Genomic DNA, 26,414 nt, shown 5'->3' with positions numbered 1-26,414 from the left:
AGCATACCACCTTCTGTATATTTTGCACTATAAGGAGCACTTAAAATCCTTTAATTTTACCCAAAAATCGACAGTATGCCTTATAATCCGGTGCATCTTATGTATGAATTTTATCAGTCAGGTTGTAAGGAGCTGTAAAGTCACTCTGCTGAAGTACAGCGTCATACTGAAGATTCAGTTTGGACCAAGAGACCATTTGAGAAGTATTGGAGCAGTATTAGCATTATCCTCTAAGCTAGCTAAGCACTAGCTCTTTTACCATTCAAAGGGGAGTATTATCAGACTGTAGCCTGCAGCTAACCCCGGCTAGCACTGCTGGAATAGCATTAGCATTAGCCGCTAGCCGTGCTAAGTGCTAGCTCTTTTGCTGTTTCAGAGGTGAGTAATATCTAGCTTATGTGTAGCCTGCTGATAACCCCGGCTAGCACTGCTGGAGCAGCATTAGCAGTACCTGAATTAAAAGGAAAACATGGCGACAACCCTGTCAACCCGCATAATGTGCCTTTTATGTATGAAAATACACCTAAAAAAAGATGTTTATTGATAGTGCGCCTTAGAATCGGGTGCACCTTGTTGTGCGAAAAATATGGTACATAATATTTAGCAGCTAATCCTTTCAATATTGTAAATGATCAATAGCCACTTCTTTACCGCAGAGCCAAATGTTTAATAAAGCTGTGCCGGATAGGTCCACGTCAGTGCAGAATTTTTTTTAGTCCAGTTACAGGTTCTGTTTTACTGCAGGCCTTGCTTAATCAAAACCAGGGAGTGCATTAAAACAAAGCGTACCAACAAACTAAATTAAAAATCTAGAATTTTGTTGTTTTTATGCAGCTACCTACTTCGTCCCACATTACTACCAGCTACCTATCCGTGTGGGCAGTGTGCCAAATCCTGCTGAAAAAAGGTTGTTCAACGATGGTTTGGAGAGCCGTGTCATCTGCTGGTGTTGATCTACTGTGTTCTATCAAGTCTAAAATCAGTGCAGTGCTTTTCAACAAAATCTTACAGCACTTTACACTTCACACACTTCTGCTGACAACTTTTATGGACATGCAGATTTCATTTTCCAGCAGGACTTGGCGCACTGCCCCCACTGCCAAAAGTATCAATTGGTCTTATATTATATTCTAATTTTCTGAGATACTGACTTTTGAGTTTTTTATTAGCTGTAAGCCATTTTCATCAACAATAAAAGTAAAGTAAATAAACACTTAAAATAGATCACTCTGTGTGCAATACATCTATAAAATATATGAGTTTTACATTTTAAACTGAATTACTGAAATACAGTAACTTTTCAATGATATTAAACTTTTTTAAGATGCACTAGTATATACCACATGATCAATGCTTTAAACATATATTCACATATACAGGGGTTGGACAATGAAACTGAAACACCTGGATTTAGACCACAATAATTTATTGTCCCGACGGACAGTTCTGGTGGAAACAGGAGAGTTGAGGTGCACATTGAATTCTGCGTGATTTGGGCAGCCGTGGTTTTATGTTTTTTGGATACAATCCGGGTTAGCACCCGAACATCCCTTTCAGATAGCTTCCTCTTACAGCGTCCACAGTTAATCCTGTTGGATGTGGTCGGTCCTTCTTGGTGGTATGCTGACATTACCCTGGATACCGTGGCTCTTGATACATCACAAAGACTTGCTGTCTTGGTCAAAGATGCGCCAGCAAGACGTGCTCCAACAATTTGTAATAATAATGTTGTGTGCATTGCAATATTTAGAGCAGAACTGTGCTCTTACCCTGCTAATTGAACCTTCACACTCGGCTCTTACTGGTGCAATGTGCAATTAATAAAGATTGGCCACCAGGCTGCTCCAATTTAACCATGAAACCTCCCACACTAAAATGACCGGTGTTTCAGTTTCATTGCCCAACCCCTGTACGTGGTTTTAATGTTATGGCAAATACTCGTTTGCTTTGTGCAGGTGAGAGGGTGTGTGTGAACCTACCCTCACAGCCGGGAGGGTCTTGCGTCAACATGTATCCAGGCTCACAGATGAAGAGAAAGGATCCCTCTGTGTTCACACACTTTCCGTCATGCAGCTGCAGATGAGCTTCCTCCACACACTCATCCACATCTGCGCAGATAGAGGGATGAACTCGGTCACACAAGGAGACAGCAGGCATTTGTCAGTGTGTGTATATGTGTATGAGTGTGTGTGTGTGTGTGTGTGTGTGTGATGGTGTGTACAAGTCTTACCTTGGCAGCTGGTGCCATTGACTTGTCTGTACCCCGGTGGGCAGTTGCAGTAGTATGAGCCCATGTTATTAACACACTGCCCCACGCCATCACACAGCCCTGTCAACTCCTGGCATTCATCCACATCTAATTATGAACACGCACACACACACACACACACACACACACACACACACACAGTATCAGACTCAAATACATGTGAACTGTTCATGATGTTGGAGGGACGATAGGGGGACACTTGCATCTATCACTTGCATCTATCACTTTGGATGGCTTATAACACTGTGGTGAAACTACCTCCACCATGTTTAGAGGCTTTTATGATGTGTTAGAACATATTAGCTACAGATGTTTTGTCACACTTACATTGATCATCTCTCAGTCTGGAAAAGATAACAAAGTCATTTCTAAGGCTTTGGGACTCCAGCAGACACAGTGAGATCTACTATTCACAAATAGAAATAACATGGAACACTGGTGAACCTTCCCAGGAGTGACCGGCCTACCAATATTACTCTAAAAGGGCATGGACATCTCATCCAGGAGGTCGCAAAAGAACCCAGAACAACATCTAACAAACTGCAGGTCTCACTTGCCTCAGTTAAGGTCAGTGTTAATGATGCATTAAGAAGAAAGAGACCGGTCAAAAATGGTATCCGTGGGAGAGTTCTGAAGAGAAAACCACTGCTGACAAAAATAACTCTCACATTTGCCCAAAACCATCTTGATGATCCTCAGGACTTTTTAAAAGACTCATTGCCAGTTAAAAAATATGCTCAGGTGTTTCTATTTAGCCCTGCTTTAGATCACTGAATTAGAGTTCTCTGAAGAAAGACAGCTTTTGGCTCTTGCTCATGAATATTCATACATGCAAACATACCGCCTCTGATTGGCTACCAGCACTGTATCAGAGAACGCTACCTGCCCCCCCCCCCCCCCCACACACACACACACACAGTTAATTTTACAGCTCTAAGTAGGCTAGCTCTACTAAACTCAGATTTTGAGATTCGGTGCTTGAGCAGCTTCACCACGTCGAAGCCCCAGAGTCCGTCTATATCATAAAATCCAATGCAAACGGCGGCCATTTTTTATTGGTGTTCTGTAGAGTTGTTGAGTCGTCAATCCGTGCTTCTCAAGTGTATATTTAAGGTCTCGACAAAACATAGAATCCACCGGAGATCCAATTTAAACCTATAGTAACTTACATAAGATAGCTAACATTAACTAGCTGGGTAAACAGAGCTGTAAGCTCTTTAGCTGATGAGACAGTGTCGGCTCTGCTGCAGCCCGACTTCGGCTCTGTCTGTGGATGGCCATGAACACTAATTCACGAGATAAACTTGTATTTCTGAGGATTTTCTTTTCTACTTCTGCCGCTACTGCAGACAATGGAGGTTAAGGAAGAGTTTCATGTGGAGCATGCATATACAGACCTATAGTATTTCACAAAGAACAAGCAAAAGCGGATTTTGGGGGAAGGACTCCTTTACAAATGTAAGTGTGATCAAAAAAACAAAACCAAAAGAAGGGGGGTCAAATACTTTCTTCTGTTTTTTTCATAATTTTATTTCAAATTTTCCCCATTTTCTGCCAATTTAGCACAGCTAATTACCCAACCCACTTACTAGGACTCCCCCTATCACTAGTAATGCCCCAACACACCAGGAGGGTGAAGACTGACACATGCTTCCTCCGATACATGTGAAGTCAGCCACCGCTTCTTTCCGAGCTGCTGCATTGCGTTCCAATACATCAGCTCACAGATGCCCTGTGCTGCAGACATCACCCTAGGAGTGATGTGGAGAGAGCGCCATCTACCCACCCAGAGGGAGCAGGGCCAATTGTGCTCTCTGTTCCTTATACTTTTTCACAGCACTGTAGGTCCATTAAATTCCAACAACTCCTTTATGGTGCATTAGTTGTTTTTTTTTTGTCAGTGGGTTTACTGTATATTACCTCTGTCTGATTTGCTTAAATGAATATCAAAGGTCTTCATGTTTAAATACCATATGTCACATAACAGTGGGTTATGTGTGTGTGGATATTGTGTGTTAGTGTTTGGTCCCATACCGTCGCATTGTTCTCCTGATGAAGCCAGCCTGAACCCAGTCTCGCAGCTGCAGATGAATGAGCCCTCTGTGTTCTGACAGTGACCCCTTGTGCACATGCTTTCGTCCTGGCACTCATCGATATCTGCAGTGCGCACACACACACACACACACACATTTATTTATATTCACATTGTGTTATTTTTTTTTCTGGTTCGATACACCACCGGTATCAAGCGCAGACCCGCAAAAACACACAGTATCATAACTCACACCTCGCACTGCGGCCTTCATCACGCGGCCTCAGAACTGCTTTCCCCTCAGGCTGCTGCCATGCTTTATGATTACTGTAAAACATATTGACGCGAGCGGCGCCGCAGCACACCTCCGTATGCTTAATGTTTTTCAAACACAACTCCAAATATCAGCCATTGATTCAGCAGCCCACAAACTCCGCTGATAGAGAGCGAGACCTCGCCAGACGTTTCCCCGTGATTTATGCGCCGCCGCTGTGGCCATCAGGATCGCAAGATGGAACTTTGGACTTTAATCGAACGAGGCGGTCTCCGACGTGACTTTCCTATGAATCCGAGAAGCTGCTGCCAGACAGAAATATGTCTTCCTTTTTGTGGTTTTAGAGACTAAAAATCAAATCCACGAGCCAACCAGAATGTTACACAAAAATAAAATAAATCTGCATGCTCTGCAATGTAATCCAATCTACTGAGGAATATATATATATATATATATATATATATATATATATATATATATATATATCACCCTGTATTTCTACTCACATAGTGGCTGTAGGTTCTGGTAAAAAACAAAAAAATTAAAAAGGTTGCTGGTTCAAATGCTGGGTCATGCAGTTTGCCATCAGCTGCCAGATCCCTGAGAGAGCACAACTGACCTGGCTCTTCCTGGTTAGGGAGGTGGTGCTTTTTCCCCTCATTATTTTTGTCTCATCTGACCACAGCAGCTTCTCCCAATCACTCTCAGAATCATCCAGGTCTTCATTGGTTAACTTCAGACGGGACTGCACATGTGCCTTCTTTAGCAAGGGGACCTCATGGGCGCTGCAGGATTTTAATCCATTATGGCATCATAAAGTTTGCCCCCTGCAGTTTCAGGCTCATCTCTCACCTTCCTCATGATCAAGGCTACCCCGCAAGGTGAGATTTTTTTTATAGAGCCCCAGATCTTTGTTGATTGACAGTCATTTTGGTTTTTTTTTTTCATTTTGTTACTATTGCACCAACAGTAGTCCCCTTCTCAATCAGCATCTTACTTATTTATGGTTTTGTAGCCCATTCCAGCCTTATGTACGTGTATGATTTTTATCCCTGATATTCTTAGAAAGCTCTTTGGTCTTGCCCATGTTGTAGAGCAGGGGTCACTAGTAGGTGGGCCACGGTCCGGGTCCAGACCCAGACGTTGTCCAATGCGAACCCAAACCGATAAACTACAGAGAAGAATTTAATTGTGACAGTGGTTATTTAACGCGGCGCAACTTTTCTTGTTCACACTGCAGCGACGTGGCATCGCTCCCAATGGCTTTCTCTCACCGCTTTGGGGGGTGTCTCCTTAAAGAGCAAGCAGTTTATCTGCCACCAGTAAGAATATGTAGAGTTGTAGTTCAGTGCTATGTTTGAACGAGATGCTGTTCTTTTTTATTTTTTTCAATTACAGACTGTAGTCCATCTGATATCAGTTCCCCTCTATCCCATTCATCCCTGACCTGTTTCTAACATCGAGAACGCTTCTGATCCAACGTCTGATTAAACATCTGATCAAACATCTAGTTAGCTTTACATTTGTGGTGGCTTAGTACATTAAAAGACAATGAGTGGAATTGAGCTGAATTGGCAGCTTTGTCCTCTAGTCACTGTTATTGTGTAGTCCTTCCCCAAAGCTATCTTGGGTGAACTTGTAGGTCATATAAAGTAGAGTATAATGGGAAATTTCCTAATGGTCTTTATTATAATTTATAATGGTATTTATAATAATAAGTTTGATTTAGGGCATGTCTGTGGTGCGTTTGTATCTTAACAGCGCATTGCTTTGTGCATCTCAGCAGAGGATACTGATCTGTGCGTTCATGCTATGAAGGAAGATACACCCGCAGCTTATTTAAGGGAAAATGTTATTTTATTTTTTATTCTATTTATTGTTGATGTAAAAGTGGGCGAGGGTGTACACACGCCAAGCGTATGCAACACGTACAACACATACGGCTAAGATAGGATTGGGCGACTGACTGTTGCCGTTGTCAGGGTTTTATTCAGTCAGTGGCGCAAACTGTATTTCCCACTGCCAAGACAGAAACACGCCAGATGTTTACCTGAACACATCTCACTTCCAGACCACCACATGTGGGTTAAAGGCGTGAAAATACACTGTTGACAGGGTGTGTGATAGCAATGAGCATTTTGATGCACCTTGCGCAGAGTGTACAATTGGTCCCAAATTGGGACGCGGCAAGGAAAAAACGGCTATACAAAGAGATAAGGAGCCCGAGAACTGGCGGAAAAACAAGGGGAGGAATGTACACAAAATCTGGCCAGCGAGGCATATTATTATTATTACATATATGTTTTATCATAGTTCAAACAACCTCACGGGATGTATCATACATTTTATATATATATATATATATATATATATATATATATATATATATATATATATAATATGTTAACTCGTGTTATGATTCAGTTATATGAATTCTAAATAAATACCCCTGTTGTAGAGGTTGGAGTCTGATTGGCTAATTGAGTCTGTGGAGAGAAGTCTATACAGTTTATACAGGTGACAGAAATTTAAGACAGCTGTCTTTAATGCAGGTAACGAGTTTATTAGGAGCCTCTAACTGGTCTGTAGAAGCCAGAATTCTTAATAGTTGGTAGGGGATCAAATACTTATTTCTCTTTGCCAAATGCAAATAAATGTATATAATTGATAGATTAAGTCATTTTCTGAATGTTTTATTTTTTGATATTTTATCTCTTACTGTTAAAACAAACCTGCCTTTAAGATAATAGACTGTCCATGTCTTTGTCAGTGGGCAAACTTACAAAATCAGAAAAGAATCAAATCATTATTTCCTTTACCGTGTGTACTTGCGGAACCCTGTTTCCATATGGACTATATGTAGTTAGTATGTTTCCAGTATTACACAGACTTCAGGTATGTGTATCATATGTTTTATAGTTTTCCACTGTGAAGGTCCTTAGTTTAATTATGAGCTCATGTACCATCAGCAAATCATCAAACAAGTGTTCTTGATTTGTTTATTACCTATGCAGGCCTTGCCATCAGAAGCTGGAACAAATCCCTCGTCGCACGTGCAGCTGAAGTAGCCCTCGTGGTTGGAGCACTGACCGTGGGCACAGGCCAGTCTGTCTAGACACTCGTCAATATCTGGAGAGATCAGACAATGGACACAAAGTGAGAACACACCAGAGCATTGTGTCTGAGAGTCTCACACCGAGACGTCCTCTCACCATCCACTTTATAAAACGATTCATTATATCAGGGTACAATTACAGACTGTAGTCCATCTGAAATCAGTTCCCCTCTATCCCATTCATCCCTGACCTGTTTCTGACATCGAGAACGCTTCTGATCCAACGTCTGATTAAACATCTGATCAAACATCTAGTTAGCTTTACATTTGTGGTGGCTTAGTAGATTAAATTTCAACGAGTGGAATTGAGTTGAATTGGCTGTTGGTACTATCTATTTACAGAGTGGGTGTGTCCTCCAGTTTTTCCTGACAGTCACTGTCATTGTGTAGTCATTCCCCAAAGCTATCTTAGGTAAACTTGTAGGTCATATACAGTACAGTATAATGGGAAATTTCCTAATGGTATTTATAATAATTTATAATGGTATTTATAATAATTTTGTAAATTTGTGCAAAAGGCATGTATTCATTCTCGTAATTAATCATGGGTGTGTTTTGAGCGTATCGTGATAAACCAATCAGTGTGCCACTTGTCAATCCCTTTAAGAGCAAGTTGAACTTTGATGACTTTGGCACATTTGTATCTTAACAGCGTGATGCTTTATGCGTCTCAGCAGAGGATACTGACCTGTGCGTTTATGCTACGAAGGAAGATACACCAGCAGCTCATTTAAGGGAACAGCAACGTTATTTTATTCTTTGTTCTGTTTATTGTTGATGTAAAAGCGGGCGAGGGTGTACACACGCTGAGCATATGCAACACGTACAACACATACGGCTAAGGTAAGATTGGGTGACTGACTGTTGAGTGCTGACCGTTGTCAGGGTTTTATTCAGTCAGTGGCGCACCTGTATTTCCCACTGCCAAGATAGAAACACACCAGATATTAACCTGAACACACCTCACTTCCACACCACCACATGTGGGTGAAAGGCATGAAAATACACTGTTGACAGGGTGTGTGATAGCAATGAGCATCTTGATGCACCTTGTGCAGAGTGTACAATTGGGCCCAAAGTTTATCTGAGACAAAATAATCATACAAAAATGTGTTTTTTTGCGTCAGATCTTGTGTTTATTTATTTTATTTATTGTTTGTCGCCTATTAAAAGTCTACTTAAAGGCTATGAACCTAGTGTTTTGTGCACTGCCATTGCACTACTGTTCCATGTCGCAAGATCTTTGTCTTTTACTTAATATTTATTAATATTACCTAAAATACTGTATTGTCTCTAACAGTCCTCCAGTAAGGTGGAGCTGCAGGGTGGGGGTGGGGTGGCTCTAATAAAGTGATTGGTCAGGGAATAGGCTGGTGAGTGTGATACTCTACCGTAGAATTCTCCACCGCCCGCCCACTAAGTACAATATTAGTGCTAAGCACACCGACTCTCACAGAAAGATTTATAGTCCTCATAACAGTGTGAATTTCCAGCGTACGCTCGCTCTATAACTTTTATGATCTTTCAGTAGGTCAGAGAAGCAGAGACCAGCGCAGTCAGCTCATATAGAACTGGGGAGAGCTGGAGGGGAGTAAGACCATTACGTCTGCCCCCAGGTGACACACACACACACACACACAGGAACAGTTCACAAGCTCACAGTCTGAATCTGCTGAAGAATCAAGCATTGTTCATTTGGCCTTACAAAGGAGACTACAGTGGTGGTCCGACACAGAGAGATGATATATATATATATATATATATATATATATATATATATATATATATATATATATATATATATATATTATATAAGCATAATAACAATTCTATCTATCTATCTATCGAGCTAGCTAGCTAGCTATCTATTGCAATATTTGACATACTGATTCATTATTTTGAAATACTTAGTTTGTACATTTGTAGATGTTCTTCAGTTTTGGAATTTTAATCTAATGTAAATGAATGTAGTCTTTCTCCAGTAGAGCCTTTATAAAGCGTCTAAACACTAATTATGACTTTATATATATAATAATAATAACAGCATCTCGCAAATGAAATAAGTATCCCAAAATAATGTATTTGTGTCTCAAAATAAAGTGATCTCAAAATAACGATTTAGCATCGCACAGTAAAAACTCAACATCTCAAAATAACAACTTAGCTTCTCTATATAACGATTCAATATCTCACAGTAACAACTTAATATCTGAAAATAACAACTTAGCATCTCAAACTAATGATTTAGTATCTCAAAGTAACAACTCAACACCTCAAAATGACAACTTAGCTTCTCTACATAACAATTTATTATCTCACAGTAACAACTTAATATCTGAAAATGACAACTTAGCATCTTAAAATAACAACTCAGCATCACACTGTAACAACTTAGTATCTCAGAATAATGACCTAGCATATCAAAATAACAACTTAGTATCTTAAAATAATTACTTAGTATAATTATTTTAGTATAACTATATATTTTAATATGATTTATAAAAAACTACTTAGCATCTCAAAACAACTTAGTATCGTACAGTAACAACTTAGTATCTCACAATAACAATTTAGTATCTCAAAACCATCTCAAATCACTTGGTATCTCAAACTAATGACATAGTATCTCAAAAAAACAAGATAAAATCTCAAAGAAATGAGATAAGATCTTAAAATAACAATTTAGTACCCTAAAATAACACAATAGCAAGACAAAAAAAATATTAATGTATATATTATTTAAATATATTATTTATTGTATGGTGGAAATGGTCTTCCATAGCGAATAATGTAACCAGTGTTGGTCTACGTGTTTTGAAGCTGCAGTTTTTGATTTCTTACCCACACACTGACCATCCCTGCCCTGGAACCCCTCAGGACAGGGGCTGCACATGAAGGAACCCAGAGTGTTATAGCAGAGACCGGACGGACACACTCGTCCATCCTGACACTCGTCCACGTCTGAGAAGACAGAGAGAGAGAGAGAGAGAGAGCAGAACAGATAGAGAGAAAGAGGAAAGAGGGGAATAAGACAGTCATAAATGAATGAGAACAGGAAGAGAAGAATGCACAGGAGATTTAGGAAGCGTCTGACAGCACCGACTCATCTATCTGGAGCACTATTTGGCAGCCTGACGGTGACTCTTTGGCCCAGGCAGCTCACTATCTGGCAGAGAGGCTCGCTCTTATTGATGGCTATTATTGCTGTCCCACAGAGAGGTGAGAGTGAAGCGAGGGGCCTGGGCGGAGCACAGCTCATCCATTCCCTCCAGCTCTGGATGCGATGCCTCGCTGTAATTAATGAAGTGATCTGAAAGAAAGCACCTTAACTGCAAAAACACTTCAGTACCGGAGCCGGCAGATGGTAACTTCACACTTCACGTTTACCCACATCCCCCATTAGCCATCATTAATGCTCCTTAACAGGGTCAGGAGGTCCTTTATATTCTCATAATGTGGATCCATGTGGGTTTAATATGTTTGAACAACCCACATGTAAAAACACAATGAAATCATGAAATATGAAACGATTGCTTGTGTAACTACTTCCACTACATGCATCAGGCATCTTTTAAAGAGGTTTAAAAACTGACTCAATAAAAATGTGCCATTCAGGAAAACTGAAAAAAAGTGTACCATATTTTTTGCACTATAAGGCACACTTAAAATTAAAATTTAATTCTTTAATTTTCCCAAAAATCATCAGTATGTATGAATTTTATCAGTTTATCGGTTGTAAGGAGCAGTAAAGCCACTCGGCTGAAGTACAGAGTTATACAGGAGTTTCAGTTTAGTTCTCCAGGCCTGTAGCCTGCTGCTGACGCCAGCTAGCACTGCTGCAGCAGCATAAGCATTACTCACTAATCTCAGCACTAGAGCTTGGGTGGGAGCTTTTTTTTTGTAGGACCGCTAGTTATAATATCGCCCTGGTGTACCGAAACACTCAGGGTTCCTCAGGGTGGCACTGTCAGGCAGCATTAGCCTGCTAATGCTAATGCTGCTGCACCCAGCCTTAGTGAAAATCTGGAAATTTAAGCTTACTGTAAATAAACGGAAGCTCTTTACTCACCCAAATAAACACTGTTTTCAGGAGAGAAATCTGTGTAGATTAACATCCAGCAAAAAAAATGTTTTTTTAAGAATTTAAGAAGTTTTGTTTACTTAACTTAGTTCAGCTTTACAGATCACCCAGCGGCAAGACCTGCTGAATTAGAAGGAAAACATGGCAAAACCCCTGCTCCTTACTAGTGTCACATAACGTGCCTTGTGTATCAAAATGGACCAGAAAATGGACGTTTACTGAAAGTGCACCTTATATTACAGTGCGCCATATAGTGCGACAAATACAGTTCTATTACTATTCATTCTATACAGCTAATATAGTTCATCCAAGTGCACCCATAACTGTAGACAGGACTGTTTCAAAGCATGTGAGGGCATTTTATCAGTTGCACTAACTAGGTGGTTAAAAGCATCGAGTGTCAGGTAGCTGGCTGACAAAAACAGTATCCATTTATGTTGTTGCTATTCTAATTTAAACCTTAATTTAAACCTAATTTATCCTGTGTAATCTATTACTTACTGTTGTCTTGTTTTTTGTTCTTATACTACAGCATTATAGTTTAGTTCTCCAACACTGAGTCTCGAGACTGGAGCAGTATTAGCATTAGCTGCTAACCGCTAGCTAAGCGCTAGCTCTTTTGCCATTCAGAGGTGATAATTTTCGGTCTGTAGCCTGCTTCGAACACTGCTGCTGGAGCAGCATTAGCATTACCTGCTAACCGCGCTGCAGGAAACACAAACCTGACTGGCTGGCTACTGTCAGCAACTAGTGGGAGGAGCCCCCTTAAGGGGATTCTGTTAAAAGTGCTGTTGTAATTTCCTGCAGTGGCCGTCACGGAATATAAAGGGCTGCTCGCACAGTTTGTCGTTGCATTCATTTTACAAACATAAGCACAAGTCATTGCCTGGGGGCCCAAGGCCAGCTCAGGGGCCCAAGCAATTGATTAGTTTGCTTGCCTTGTTACAACGGGCCTGTCTATAGATACAGTATTTGATGAGATTGTGATTAAATGAGTCCTCTAGTCTGACTTGTGGAAGTGGCTGTTGATGATGAGTGGTCAGTACCTTCACACTGTCCACTCAGGCCCAGTCTGTAGCCGCTGTCACAGAGCCGACAGTTGTAGGATCCCAGTGTGTTCACACACAGACTGTTCTCAGGGCACATACGAGGAACCTCGCATTCATTCATATCTGTCAGAAAAGAGAGACAGAGAGAGACATAGAGAGAGAGAGAGAGAGAGAGCCCAATATTCATTAAACCAGCTCTGGAGAGAATATCCAGGGATTCCTTTGGCCTTGGGTGGGCCTCATTGTCTCTCCTTTAACAGATGTCAAATGGAGCGATGGAAAGAAGAAGGAGAACAGTGGAAACATAAAGAAGAACTGCGCTCCAGAATAAACTTAGCGCTTCCACTGAAATCAAACATTCATACCGGTTATTGTTTCATGCTGTTCTTGAAAGATAATCCGCTAGATTCCATAAAACAAACAGGAAAAAAAACTACAGGTAAAGACAAACGACATTCCGGAGTATATTTAAAAATGAAGGTGCCACTAAGGCATGTCTTAAAGCAATGCTTTAAAAGGAAAGTAGTTCTTAAACTGGTACTTGAAACCAAAATATAAGCCTGCATTTACATTAGCAGGGACCAATGCAGCGACAAGCAGCAATTCATTCAATAGTGGAACAAATTATCTTCCACTACCAGAGCAGGAGCATCCCTCACTACCTTTAAAAAACTCCGGAAGACAGAGCTCTTCAAAGAACACATACTCTCCTAACACCTCCAACAAACTAACTACTTCTAACCTCATTTCCTTCTTCCCCTCCTTTCTTCCTCTATTCCACTATTCCCCTTGTCCTTCTTCAGGCCCTGTTTTGCCTTGAATATTATTGGCCTGTAGCCTGCTGCTAACCCCAGCTAGCACTGCTGGAGCAACATTAGCGTTATCCGCTAACCGTGCTAACCGCTAGCTCTTCTGACTTTCCGAAGTAAATATTATTGACCTGTAGCCTGCTTCTAACCCTGGCTAGCACTGCTGGAGCAGCATAAGCATTACCCACTAACCGCACTTTGCACTAGTACTAGCTAGTACTAGCCATTCAGAGGTGAGTATATCGGAGTGTAGCGTTCCCGTTTACAGTGTTTAAACAAGCTATGTGGGACACTCAGGGTTCCTTAGTGTAGCTCTGTCTGGCTAGCCTTAGTGGAAATCTGGAAATCTAAGCTTAATGTAGATAAACAGAAATGCTTTACTCACCCAAATAAACAGTTTTCAGGAGAGAAATCTGTGTAGATTAACATTCAGCGCTTATTAACCAGTGTGCCTTATGTATGAAAATAGACCAGAAAATAGACGTTTATTGGTAGTGCTCCTTATAATCTGGTGTGCACAGAGACTGTAAAAAAGATGGACGCCGTGTCGCCGTTCCCATTCATTCCATGAAAATGAAGCCAAAATCTTCCGCCATGTTGGCGATCCTGAAACCCGAGTCTGCGCAGTAGAGACCAGAGGAGGAAGAAAGACTGTGGAGAGACAGCCTACTCATTTAAATAACCCCGCCCCTAAGGGCTGCCTCCACAGAGCTACACACAGTCATTGGTCCCAAACTGGCTAGGTGTAACCCAGCCCTTTTACAATAACCACACCTTTTTGAATAGCTTTTTAAAAAATGAATTCTGTGGGGATATAAAAAATTGACAATATAAGCAGAGGTTACACTAGCTGTTGCATTTAAATAATGGAGGTAGAGATACAGTATATTGGAAAGAAAAAAACATGATTGAAAGTTGTCTGTTTTGCCATTGACACGTATGGGGATGGGTGGGGTTACACAGCTTTCTGAAACCGAACAGCAGGGGGCGCCCGACCTCTGGTGGCTCCACTTTTGAGAGATGATGCTCTGTCCAGCTATACACAGTCTATGGGTGTGTATTATAGTGTGAAAAATAAGGTAATGTAATATGATGTAATGTAAATCTACTTTGGATCTGACTTTTGCCAGTTTTAACGATTACACTAGTTTGATGGTCTTCCAAAGAACCATCCAGTAAAAGGTTGTCAGAGAATCTTTTTCTGGCACATCTATTTAAAAAAAAAAACAAGAGTTATATTATGATGTCCAGTGTGACCTGCACTGCAGCAATAGACTGTTGCTACATTAAGCCTGGAAGAAGGTTCTGAGCTTCTGAAAAAAAAATTCCATCTGAATTTACCAACATGCAGTGGAAATGCATTTTTTTAAAGAAGACATCAGTGATGGAGAAACACTTCCACACATGCTACGAAGCCTTGTGGTCGGCAAACAGCTGGGACAACGTTCATTACGATCCCGCTTCTGACCCTCATCCGCTAGCCTGCTAACCCAGCTAGCAGGCGAGCTACATTTAGTGCATTCTGAGGGCAGGACCCATGTTGAATAGGGCTTTAGCTGCTCAGAAATAAACTTCATTTGCACTGAGCTCAGAGGAAGTAGTGGTAATAGCCCACAGGGGAACAGGTGGAGTTTGGTACTGAGCAGAGTATGTACTGCTCAGCCTACTGACCAGAGCTTAATTAGCTTTAAAGTACAGATATTATTATAAATATAAATACAGAACCCCCCAATATCTCGTATCACACCTGTCAGCCCCTCTAAGAATATCATGCTATCTACGCCTTACTGCTTTTGTTTCTGTGCTTTATTTGCTTCTATCTGACTCTTTAGTTGACACAGTGGGGCTGTGTCCCAAATCCCATAACCCCACACTACACAGAGTTTCAAAACTAGTCAACATTTCAATTTCATTCATTAGTGTAGCTGCCTCACTGAAGTAAAAACATGTGCAGATTGGGATGCAACCAACAATTTGACACTTTAATTTACCATGTCCTGTGGCAATGAACGTATTAAAAGGTATACTGTATTTTTCTCACTATAAGGCGACTTAATTAGATAATTAGATCATTAGATGCGCCTTAAGTATGAATTCTACCAGTCAGGCATTAAGGAGCAGTAAAGCCACTTCACTGAAGTACAGCTTTATGAGTGTGAGTTTTCAGTGAAGTTTCTCCAGCACTAAGGCTGGGTGCAGCAGCATTAGCATTAGCCGCTAACCGCAGTGCTAGGTCTTCCACCATTCAGAGGACAGTATATTGAACTGCAGTCTGCGTGTTGTCAAGTTGAATCAAGCTACGTGGGACGAACTTGCTGTTGTTAGCTAATGCTAATGCTGCTGCACCCAGCCTTAGACAAAATTTTGGAAACCTAAGCTTACTGTTAATAAACAGAAGCACTTTACTCACTCAAATAAACGTTTTTCACCCATATTTTTTCTCCCAGCTTCCCTATTAGAAGGGAAACATGGCGACACCCTTGCTCGTTTCCATGTAGGCATCCTTACTAGTGACGCTTAATGCTCTGTATAATCTGGTGCACCTTATAGTCCGAAAAATGCGATCGATTTTTTGTTTTGTAAATGTTGTTTAATACTGATACTACTATAATTTATGATTTAATCAGACCGGTTTACCTGGAACCAAACTACAAGCAGCATATAAACACCCCTTAACCCTGCATTTACTCTAGCAGGCAACAGAGCGACAAGCGACAAAAGTCATTTGCTTTGAAAGCATAAGATTTGTAGCGACAAGTTAGAGACACTACAAGCCATGGACTTTTGGTTCACAGGCTGTACAATGGCATATAGCCAGTTGATTTGTAATTCGTTTATTTTACAAACTGTTTACCTCTAAACATGCAACTCACAGAGGAGATGCAGCAGCTAATGTCCCACAGCATACTCTTAATCAGAAAATAACTGTCCATTGGGCAGTAAGGCATTAAGGAAGCTGCAATACCCAGAGGAAACCCACGCAGGTACACGCAGAACAAGGAATCTCCACCCAGATGAAGGGCCCTGTCTTACACCCTGTGCAAGGTGCGTTGTGATGCTCATTCCTATCAGAATCCAGGTCAGTATCCAACACAGACACACAAAAGTCAGAGTGCAACTGGCTCTTAAAGGGAATGGCAAGCGACACACTGATTGGTTTATTATTTTACGCTATGCCCAAATCGCATCCTTGATTAATTAAGAAAATTAGTTAATGCCTTTTGCACATTGCGAGCTGCACAAGGCGTATTTTTTTGTGCCCTCATGATACCAAAGACACACCCACACGCCTTAAATCAAGCTGCATGGCACACAATTACATAGACTGTGTATAGCTGGACAGAGCATCGTCTCTCAAAAGTAAAGCCACCACAGGTCGGGCGCCCCCTGCTGTTCGGCTGCAGAAAGCTGTGTAACCCCATCCATCCCCATAGGTTTCAATGACAAAACGGACAACTTTCAATCAGGTTTTTTTCCAACATACTGTAATTCTACCTCCTTTATTTAAATGCAACAGCTAGTGTAACCTCTGCTTATATTGTGAAATTTTTATATTCCCACAGAATTCGTTTTTTAAAACGTTATTCAGCTCTATTTAAAAAGGTGTGGTTATTGTAAAAGGGCTGCGTTACACCTAGCCGGGGTGGGACCAATGACTGTATGGGTGGGACCATAGACTGTGTGAGCTCTGTGGAGGCAGCCCTCAGGGGCGGGGTTATTTAAATGAGTAGGCTTTCTCTTAACAGTCTTTCTCCCTCCTCTGGTCTCTACTGCGCAGACTCGGGTTTCAGGATCGCCAACATGGAAGATTTGGAAGATTTTGGCTTCATTTTCATTGAATGAATGGGAACGTTTTACATCGTTTTACAGTCTCCGGTTTGGTAAAATAGGGCCCAAAGACTTGTACACAGGGCCCCAGTGCTTGGAGGCAAATGTGTTTACCAAATAAGCTACCATGCTGCTCTGTGCCACCATGTTCAGTCATGTAGTGACAGAGAGAGACTTCCTGCCTACCCAGGGAAAGAGAAAGCTCCAGACTGTTAGCTATGGACAGCCTGTTTTTACAGTATTTTGGTTAAATAGCTTTCAAACTCTTAGAAAATTCTATTGTGTGAGTGCAGTGGAGCAATTACATTCTTTTTGCTGTTTTTACATAATGCTGATTTGTCGTATATAAAATGGCTTCTGCTGCAGAAAGACTGAAATCTTTTTTTTTTTCTTAAACACTCTGGGGTTGATGAACATGCTGGGGTGTCAAATTCAATGTTTCTCCATATTGCTTTGCAATAATACAAAACAAACAAATCGCTTCAAACATTTCCTGAATCTGCTGAGAATTCTCTTTTGATTGCATTTCATCAAGATCGTACATGAATGACATCCAGAGCTGCAAGCCTACAAAAAAGCATCTCATTCTTCGCTGAAAAAGCAAGTTCATAAGAAGGCAGCATTTAAAGTCTTTTCACAGTTCTAGAATGAAGTAAGTCCTTAGTGATTTCCTGAGTGTTCATTGGTCAGTTTCACATAAAACAGAGACAGATTCACCACTGACAGATGAAAGTCAGATGATAGACACAAGGATCCACCAGATATTATAGATGTTATAGCTCTTTTTACACCTGTTAGACTGTGTTTATGGTCTATACAAAACATGTTCATGCCCAAATCTATTATTGCCTCTTTTAGTCCCTTTCAGTATGAGCCATTTAAGGGCTCTGTCACTTTTATGCAAATCTCCAAAATAGCAACTTTATAGGAGAGAGAAAAAAACCTTCTAAACTTGTCAATGTAAAAAGATTTTATTTTTTAGGTCATTTTGAAATATTTCTTTTAGTCCAATTCATCAAGACATTTTGGCACAGTGTAAGGGACAGTTTGTCTGTTCAAATTATGTAGTAAACTTAAAATCGACAAAAATGGAGATACTTGTTTTTTCATTGGACAGCAATTAAATAAGCTGCTGCTGACCTAGCACAATTTACCACATTAGTGTTAGCTTGTGCTAAATAGCAAAGCATGAACAAACTTCAGTTCATGCTTAACTGTGATAGACTTATTACTTGAAAAACTCATTATTATTTGAAAGAACTTTCATCTCCCTTATCTGCTGACTTGCCAAGGACAGTAGGTACAGATCCTTCACTCAGACAAAGTCTGCTGGCTAAACCTGCTGTGTAGTGTCTGAGGTTCTCAACCAAAATGGCAAGCAAAAGCGAAATGGCAGATTTTAAACTGATCTAGTGTATGGGGCTCTGATGGTGGCTTATAGAAGCAAAATGATTTCTGACACCTGACAACTTTTTTCAGCTGATTCACAGAATGGAGTGCATGGAGTGTTTATAGGGGCAGTTGAGCCCCAAGTGGACATACAATGTGATTTATTTTTTTTTGCATAATATGTCCCTTTTAATAGAAACATTGAGAAACAATTAATTTGACATGGTGTCAATAATTCACATAGACCGTTGAAAAATTGGCTTTTTTTAGCCAATATTTTTTGGTTGTCTAGGTGTATCCTAATCTGCAAACTTTAGCTTCCCTCATTAGTGAGCTCTTAAAGGGAGCACGTGGAGAGTGATCAGAGAAAAAGAAAGAGTCTTTAGGTTCCATTGTGTTGTATTAGGTGTGAAAGGGCCTTAAATGCTATTTTAGCACAGACAGAATTAGTGTAGTAACATCATCAGCTTACCAATGCAGCTGGTGCCCTCCTCATCCGGAATGAAGCCAAGGTGACACGCGCACAGGAAGCTCCCGGGGGTGTTCTTACAGCGGCCATTAGAGCATAGATCCGGACTGTCCGCACACTCATCAATGTCTGAAAATAATCGAGTGATTGGTAACTTGAGCGCTTTGAGACAATTAGGCAAACAAGTGTTTATCTCAAAACAACTGCAATCAATTGAGAGATCAATAAAGCGAGCAGCAAAGTTATTGAGTGGTTGGTTTCAGCAGAGGATCCCATTACCCAGAAGAAAAAAGAGATGTAGGAATTCAAGCTGAGGGTTTCTCACCTATGCAAGTGTTGCCTTCGTCGTCTAACCTGTAGCCTTCATTACAGATGCAGCGGTAACTCTCCGCTGTATTGTAGCAGAAGCCTGGACCACAAATCTGGGGACTAACAATACACTCGTCCACCTCTACAGAAAGAAAGAGAGAGAGAGAGAGAGAGTGTACAAAGCAAATTTGATAAAGTTGTTCATAAAATTACAGGCTACACATAAAGATACGTTAGAACTAATTAACTACCACACATGCATACAGCAATCATCTAAAACACTCATTGTCCATCCAATCAGTTCCCCTGAGAATATTCTGTAGGACACGTTGTAGTTCTATAATTACAGACTGTAGTCCTGTATCTGTTTCTCTGCATAATTTATTAATATTATCCTCCTTTCACCCTGTTCTTCAATACTCAGGACCCCACGGGAGAGACCACCACAGAGATACAGCTAATATTTGTCAGGCAAACCAATTAAAAGCTGGCCTGAGGCCCACAGACAATGAGAGGTTATGAATTGAAGGCGAGTGGTCCAGCCTTCTAAAGTGCTGCTGCTATGTTCAAGAGATCGCTGTTCGAATCCAGGTCATGCAACTTGCCATCAGCTGCCATCAGCTCTTTCTGGGTGGGTAAATTAGGCTTCTTCCCCTCATCACTCCTAGGGTGATGTCGATCAGGAGCTGATGTACCAGAACCGAGTCGCTGCGCTTTCCTCCTAATGTGCTGTGATGCTACTCGGCAATGATGCATCAGCATCAGCACAAAAAGAGGCGGTGGCTGACTTCACATGTTCTAGCCTTCACACTCCTTGTGTTGTGGCATCACCAGTGATGCAGCTGAAAGAGTGGGACAATGGGTCTAGCTAAATTTAGAGAAAATAAAAAAAAATATATAGAAATAAATATTAACAAAGAATGCGACGACTAACTGTGTGCCAGATTTGTCATTCCGGCAGCCGGCAAAATATGAAAGTTCAGCAAACCATAAAGCCAGAAAACAAAAGGAGAGAGAGAGTAAAAAAAAAAAAAACAAGACAAAAGAAAGTGATAATACACACTGGACAAATCGGGTGTACGCACACAAATGGTGTAATTTAGCAGAAGGTTGGCTAGCAAATTACACATGGTTATCTTTTCATTTTGCTTGGGGTCCCCAAATGCCTTTAAATGGCTCTGAGCGTATGTTGTGCTGGTATGAGTGGATCAGATGCAGCAGTGCTGCTGGAGTTTTTAAACATTGTGTAGTGAATTCAGCACCCCTGCCATGAAAAGCACCCTCTCTCAGGAGCACATATTCTTGATAAAAGCAGACATAATCCGCTTAAACGTACTTAGAAATCCGCGTAAAAAGTCACGGTTATCTTAGTCGTGCTTCCATACATAGCGACATAGCGTGGGGTTCCGAGTGAGGGTGCTTTTCCTGAAGCCTGTGCAGATTTTTGTCACAAAATCGCCATGTTTGTTCACAGGAACGTCGCATCACTGATACTATCTTGGTCTGTGCTCGGATCGTCTTATCAAACGGATCACGCTTAAGCGGGCCAGGGCACGGTTCAGTGCACGGTTTGAAGGGATCACACTAGTCAATCATTGAGTACACCCTTACTGTCCTCCACTTTGCAAGACACTCCTACCTGTAGCTGCTCCACCTTGTACAGTAAAGTAAAGTCAGAGACAGAAGCTTTGAATCTGTTGCTGAACACTTTTTTTATGACAGTTGATCATCTTCTAGTCCTTCATCAGATCCTATAGGACCCTGCCTACAGAACGCTGCCACAAAGGGCTTCCTATAGGACGCTGCCCACAGGATGTTGTTGGGTGACTATTCTTAGAGCAGGTATCCTGCACAGTAAAACAGTGCACCACCACTTCAGAGTCTTATCCATCTTCCTCAAGCTGTTCTGGACTCAATGACATTTTCCCCAGATTACAGACTTTGAAATGGAATGCAGCATTGGACTTGAAGCGAGCAGGATTGCTGTTAATCAGCCAGTTACCATCACCTTCTGTGTAGTAGTGTCATGAAAGAAACCTGGGCATCTACCCACTTATTTCAGCCTTCTTCTGCTCTATCAGCACCAATTGCTTTTATTTGCGTAAGTGCTAGAATGTTAACGACAGTGGTTTAGAGGAGCCCATGGCTGCAGATTGTTGGGACAAGGTTTGATTTAGCAAACAAGCTAACTCTTAAAGGTCTAAAACCTTTGCAAGAGCTATCTGGGAGCTCAAATCCAACCTTGCCATGGTGCTTCCTTCCTTAATACACTAATCTTGCTTAAAATGTGAAAAGAAATGGCACCTACAAGTGCACCTGAATCTGTGAATGTTTAAAGTTGATTTAATACATTTCAGGCAGATTTATGGGCCATAAACAGACACTTGTGATGTGAGTATGGTTCAGCAACGGGGAGAAAGGATGGTTAAATAAAGATGGCACAGCCTAGACCAATTACACTGTTTAGTTTATTGAACATCTGTCATCAGCAAAACCCATTACATTTCTGTGGGTATTTAATATGGTGTCACCTTCCAGAAAAAGAAGGAGGGAGGGAGAGACAGACAGAGAGAGAGAGAGAGAGATGGAGACAGAAAGAAAGAGAGAGACAGAGAGAGAGATTTGGACATCTGCCTAGAGCAACTGAGCAGAAATACTTTCGAAGCTTCCTGATTGGTTCATATGGCTTTTGTGGCCTCTTCCGTGCCCAGTACCAACGTACTAGCAGCTACAGATAAACATTCTCGTTGCGAAAGTGGACTAGATACTAGACACTAGATGCCCACGCCGTCCCCACACAAATGTCCAAATAAAAACAAGCCGAGTGTATTGCCTAGTTACAGCATGATGCAGTGCAGCTGGCACCCCGCTGGTAGAAATAACCACAGCAACGAGGGTCTAAAACAAGCTGAGGGCCCCAGTAATGTTGTGGAGATTGACACGTCCAAAAAGGAAACCCGGTTTATCGGGGTGTGTCGGGAGATTTCACATAGCCACGCTGATTGACACTAGCTATTTTAAAGGAAGCACTTAAAGGCATGTGGTCATTTTATTACAACACTATTATGAGTCTGTAAATATAGGTGGAGGAAGAGAGAAAAAAGAAAAAAGAGAAAGAGAGAGAGAGACAGATGCAAGGACATGAGGAAGGATACACGCAACAAGTATATTTTAGTGATCTATTTCTGCCCGTGACCTGGGAAACATGCAGATACCCAGGACAACAGAAGAACACAAATACTCTTCAGCAAGTGGAAGCAAGTGAAAGGACAAAAGGTGGGACAGATATGTAGAATATATACTAGTGCATCTCAAAAAAGTGGACTATTATTGAAACGCTGCTTTATTTCAGTAATTCAGTTCCAAATTCAGTGAAACTAGTTGTATTACACACAGAGTGATGTATTTTAAGCATTTGTTTCCTATTTTTAATTGTTGATGATTACTTGTTGATTATGATTTACAGCCAATGAAATCTCAAAAATCAATGTCTCTGAACATGAGAATACTCAATTAGGCCAACTGGTACTTTTGGCAGTGTGGGAAGTCTGCCAAGTCCTGCTGGAAAATGAAATCTGCATCTTTATAAAAGTTGTCAGCAGAAGGAAGCATGAAGTGCTATAAGATTCTGTGGGAAAACACTGCACTGACACCAACACCAGCAGATGACTTGTCTCTCCACACCATCACTGATTGTGGAAACTTCACACAAGACCTCAAGCAACTTGAACTGTGTGTCTCTCCACCCTTCCTCCAGACTCTGCTCCCTTATTTTCCAAGTGAAATGCAAACTTTCCCTCTGCTGACAAATTTTATGGAGATGTGGATTTCATTTTCCAGCAGGATGAAGCATACTGAGATACAAGTGGGCATGGTGTGGGGCATCCTGTGGCACAAATGTTGCAGCTTGGCCTGTAGATGCTGCATATTCTTAGTTTGCTGAAGCTGGCGACCCAACTTGTCCCATAAAGTCAAAAAGTCTGGCAACCATGCAGGCCAAGGAAGTGTTGAAAACTAGAAATTAAATTCTTGGGAATCTCTTGCTGTGTATGGGTGAGCATTATCCTGAAAGCCTCTCCATGAGAGGCAAAATACTTTATGTGGCTGCAGGAAAGGAGCACCATGCCAAAGTTTAAGTACCCCAAAAGATTTGAGTTCCCAAATAGCTCCTGCAAAGGTCTCAAACCTTTCAGAATTAGCTTGTTTGCCTAAGCAAACCTTGTCCCAACAATCTGCAACAAAAGACTTCTTTAAATGGTTGCCTCTAAACATTCTGGCACTAAAGCAATTGATATTTATAAAGCAGAAAAAATGCTAAAGTAAGTGGATAGAAGTCCAGTTCTTCTTGATCATGACACTACACTACAAAGAAGGTGATGGGGACTGGCTGATGGACGGCATTCCCGCTTCTCTCAGTCCAATAAGGCAAAGTCTCTCAACTGGGGAAAATGGCAGAGGTGGAAGCTCGCCATATTGTGGCAAGACCCAGTGTCTATATATAGGCCCAAAGTCTATAACATATATAAATACACAATTGAGTTGTGACTCATTCATATATGTCAAAAGACCATGGGAACAGCAGTCCAGAGTCTTGTTGCGTAAACCAGCATATTACCCTTTAAGGCTCAAATTCCCAAAGATGGTCCTGGAGAACCCCTCTACCCAGCATGTTCTATTGTCTACTTCACTACAGGGAGGGCTTTTTCATTAACACAATAATTGCACCAGGTGTTCGGAGCATAGAAAACAATAAAATGTCTAGGGTAGGTAATCCTCAAGGGTGTGAAACTACTACTTTAAAGGTTAGCTTCACTAAAGAGAGACAGCTTCAGAATGTTCTATTGGGTATCTTGTTCTTAGGGTAAAAGCACCTGGTACAACTTTCTAAGCATTGAATCTATAATTTGGAATTCTCAGGATTGATATCTAAGGCTATGAGTCCAAGAGTACCAAATTGGCCTTGCTTTCAGTGTGTAAATGGGATACACTGACAGAAACCAGGACTGAAAAGTAGTTTAAGGTAGGGTGACCAAACGTCCGTATTTTCTGGGACATGTCCGTATTTCACGTCCTGTCCCGGGCGTCCCGGGTTTTTTTCAGAAAGTGTCCTGGTTTTCATTGGACCTTTAATTGACCTTCATTGGACCAGAGAGCAGTAGACAGCGTGACTTGTCAGTGAGGCGCCCTCCCTCCCACCCTTCCGGTGCAGTCTCACAGTAAGAGAACCCCCCCCCCACCCCCCGCCAACAGGTGTCCTGGTATACCCAATTTAACATATGGTCACCCTAGTTTAAGATCATTACTGGAAAGCAATGAAGGCTACTGTCAAACTTCCAGGTCTCCTTCCCACCTCTTGATTCAAACCACAATTTCCATCATCCCCTGTTCCTACTACCCCATCTAATCATGAACATTTATCCCAAACGAAATCCACTGAGTTTACCTGAGTTAATGTACAATATTGTTAGCTATTATTGCCCTGGCTTACCAGAACAGTCAGGATTCCTCAGTTTAGCGCTGTCTAAGTTGAAGCTAACCGCTAGCACTAGTCGATAATGCTAATGGACCCAGCCTTAGTGAAAATCTGTAAATCTAAGCTTACTATAAATAAACCCAAGTACTCTCCTAAATAAATAGTTTTCAGGAGAGAAATCTGTGTAGATTAACATCCAGCGCTCATTTCATACGTTTGAAAAAAATGTTTTTTTCTTAAGAATTACAGTTTTGTTAACTAGGCTTAGCTTTACAGGTCTTGACAGCCAGAGGTGCGACCTGCTGAGTTAGACTGAAAACATGGCAACACCCCTGTTCCTTACTAGTGTCTTATAATTCGCCTTATTATTCAGTGTGCCTTATGCATGAAAATAGACCAGAAAATATTGACAGTGCACCTTATAATCCGGTGTGCCTTATAGTGCGAGTATGGTGCACGTGTCTATTTACTATATTGTGTATGTAAGTCCAGTCTCTTCCTCAGTTCCTTTGCGAAGTATTGCCAACTCCATTTGCTGCAGACACAGGGTTTCATTCCAGCTGTGAACTACCTGTGGTATTAACCCGCTTTTACCATTTATATGCACAAATGCCTGTTTTTTTTGCAGCAGTTGTTCTGACATGTAATCCATTTTTAAAACAATTAACATGTTAAACAATCACAAACTCATGTTCAGACATCGGTCCTACCTGCCAGTTGAGTAGGGGAGATATCCTGGCTGGCACTGGATGGCAAGATGGCTACTGGAGCAGCCGGAGAGGTTTTCTCTACTACCTCTGGAAAGTGGAAGGCAACAAAAAAGAAAGCACATGAGGTATGAGACAGACACAAAACAACCTTAAGACAGCCTAATAAAGCTAAATAAACCCGCTCATCCAATAGCATAAGATCCGTTGGGCGTGTGGAATCAGAATCTAGGGTAATCATACAACAGTATGTCACTGTTAATGCAAATACCATCCACCTGCATATTTTAGAAAGTTGAAAGCTTGTGGTAAACAGTGGTATCACACTGTTGGCTGCACTGTAACATTGTACTGAATAGACGTTTCTATGTATGTAGGTGTCCACAGAATACTCCAAGTTGGGTATTGTTGCTGGAAAGAGATTGCTTACCCATAAACACTCTTTTTGTGGTGAATCCTTGACACGTTTACACATTTGCACATTCAGAGAAGTATGTATAGATCCCGGAAATCACATTATCATTTTGTAGTCATACACACGTTAGGAACCTCAGGTCTAAATAGTTTTTCCTATAAAAGGAAAACTGTTCTTTCAAAATGCTGATATGGA

General features: G+C 41.2%; 1 protein-coding gene across 8 annotated transcripts in view; it reads right to left on the bottom strand.

Annotated features, from left to right (window-relative positions):
• ltbp1 (latent transforming growth factor beta binding protein 1) overlaps window positions 1-26,414 on the bottom strand; it is a 244,512-nt gene that overhangs the window by 56,150 nt on the left and 161,948 nt on the right. For 7 of the 8 annotated variants that reach the window (XM_049464179.1, XM_049464180.1, XM_049464184.1 and 4 more), the window contains 9 exons: window positions 25,808-25,894; window positions 19,641-19,766; window positions 19,319-19,444; window positions 12,818-12,943; window positions 10,532-10,651; window positions 7,582-7,704; window positions 4,304-4,426; window positions 2,231-2,356; window positions 1,980-2,108 (listed from right to left, as the gene is read on the bottom strand). In XM_049464179.1, the coding sequence (XP_049320136.1) occupies window positions 1,980-2,108; window positions 2,231-2,356; window positions 4,304-4,426; window positions 7,582-7,704; window positions 10,532-10,651; window positions 12,818-12,943; window positions 19,319-19,444; window positions 19,641-19,766; window positions 25,808-25,894 (1,086 nt within the window). The remainder of the gene's footprint in view (window positions 1-1,979; window positions 2,109-2,230; window positions 2,357-4,303; window positions 4,427-7,581; window positions 7,705-10,531; window positions 10,652-12,817; window positions 12,944-19,318; window positions 19,445-19,640; window positions 19,767-25,807; window positions 25,895-26,414) is intronic. The other variant, XM_049464185.1, reaches the window with a different exon arrangement.

Source organism: Astyanax mexicanus, chromosome 14, assembly GCF_023375975.1.
Source record: "Astyanax mexicanus isolate ESR-SI-001 chromosome 14, AstMex3_surface, whole genome shotgun sequence".
Lineage (NCBI taxonomy): Eukaryota > Metazoa > Chordata > Actinopteri > Characiformes > Acestrorhamphidae > Astyanax > Astyanax mexicanus.
This window is presented reverse-complemented; position numbering and strand designations above follow the sequence as displayed.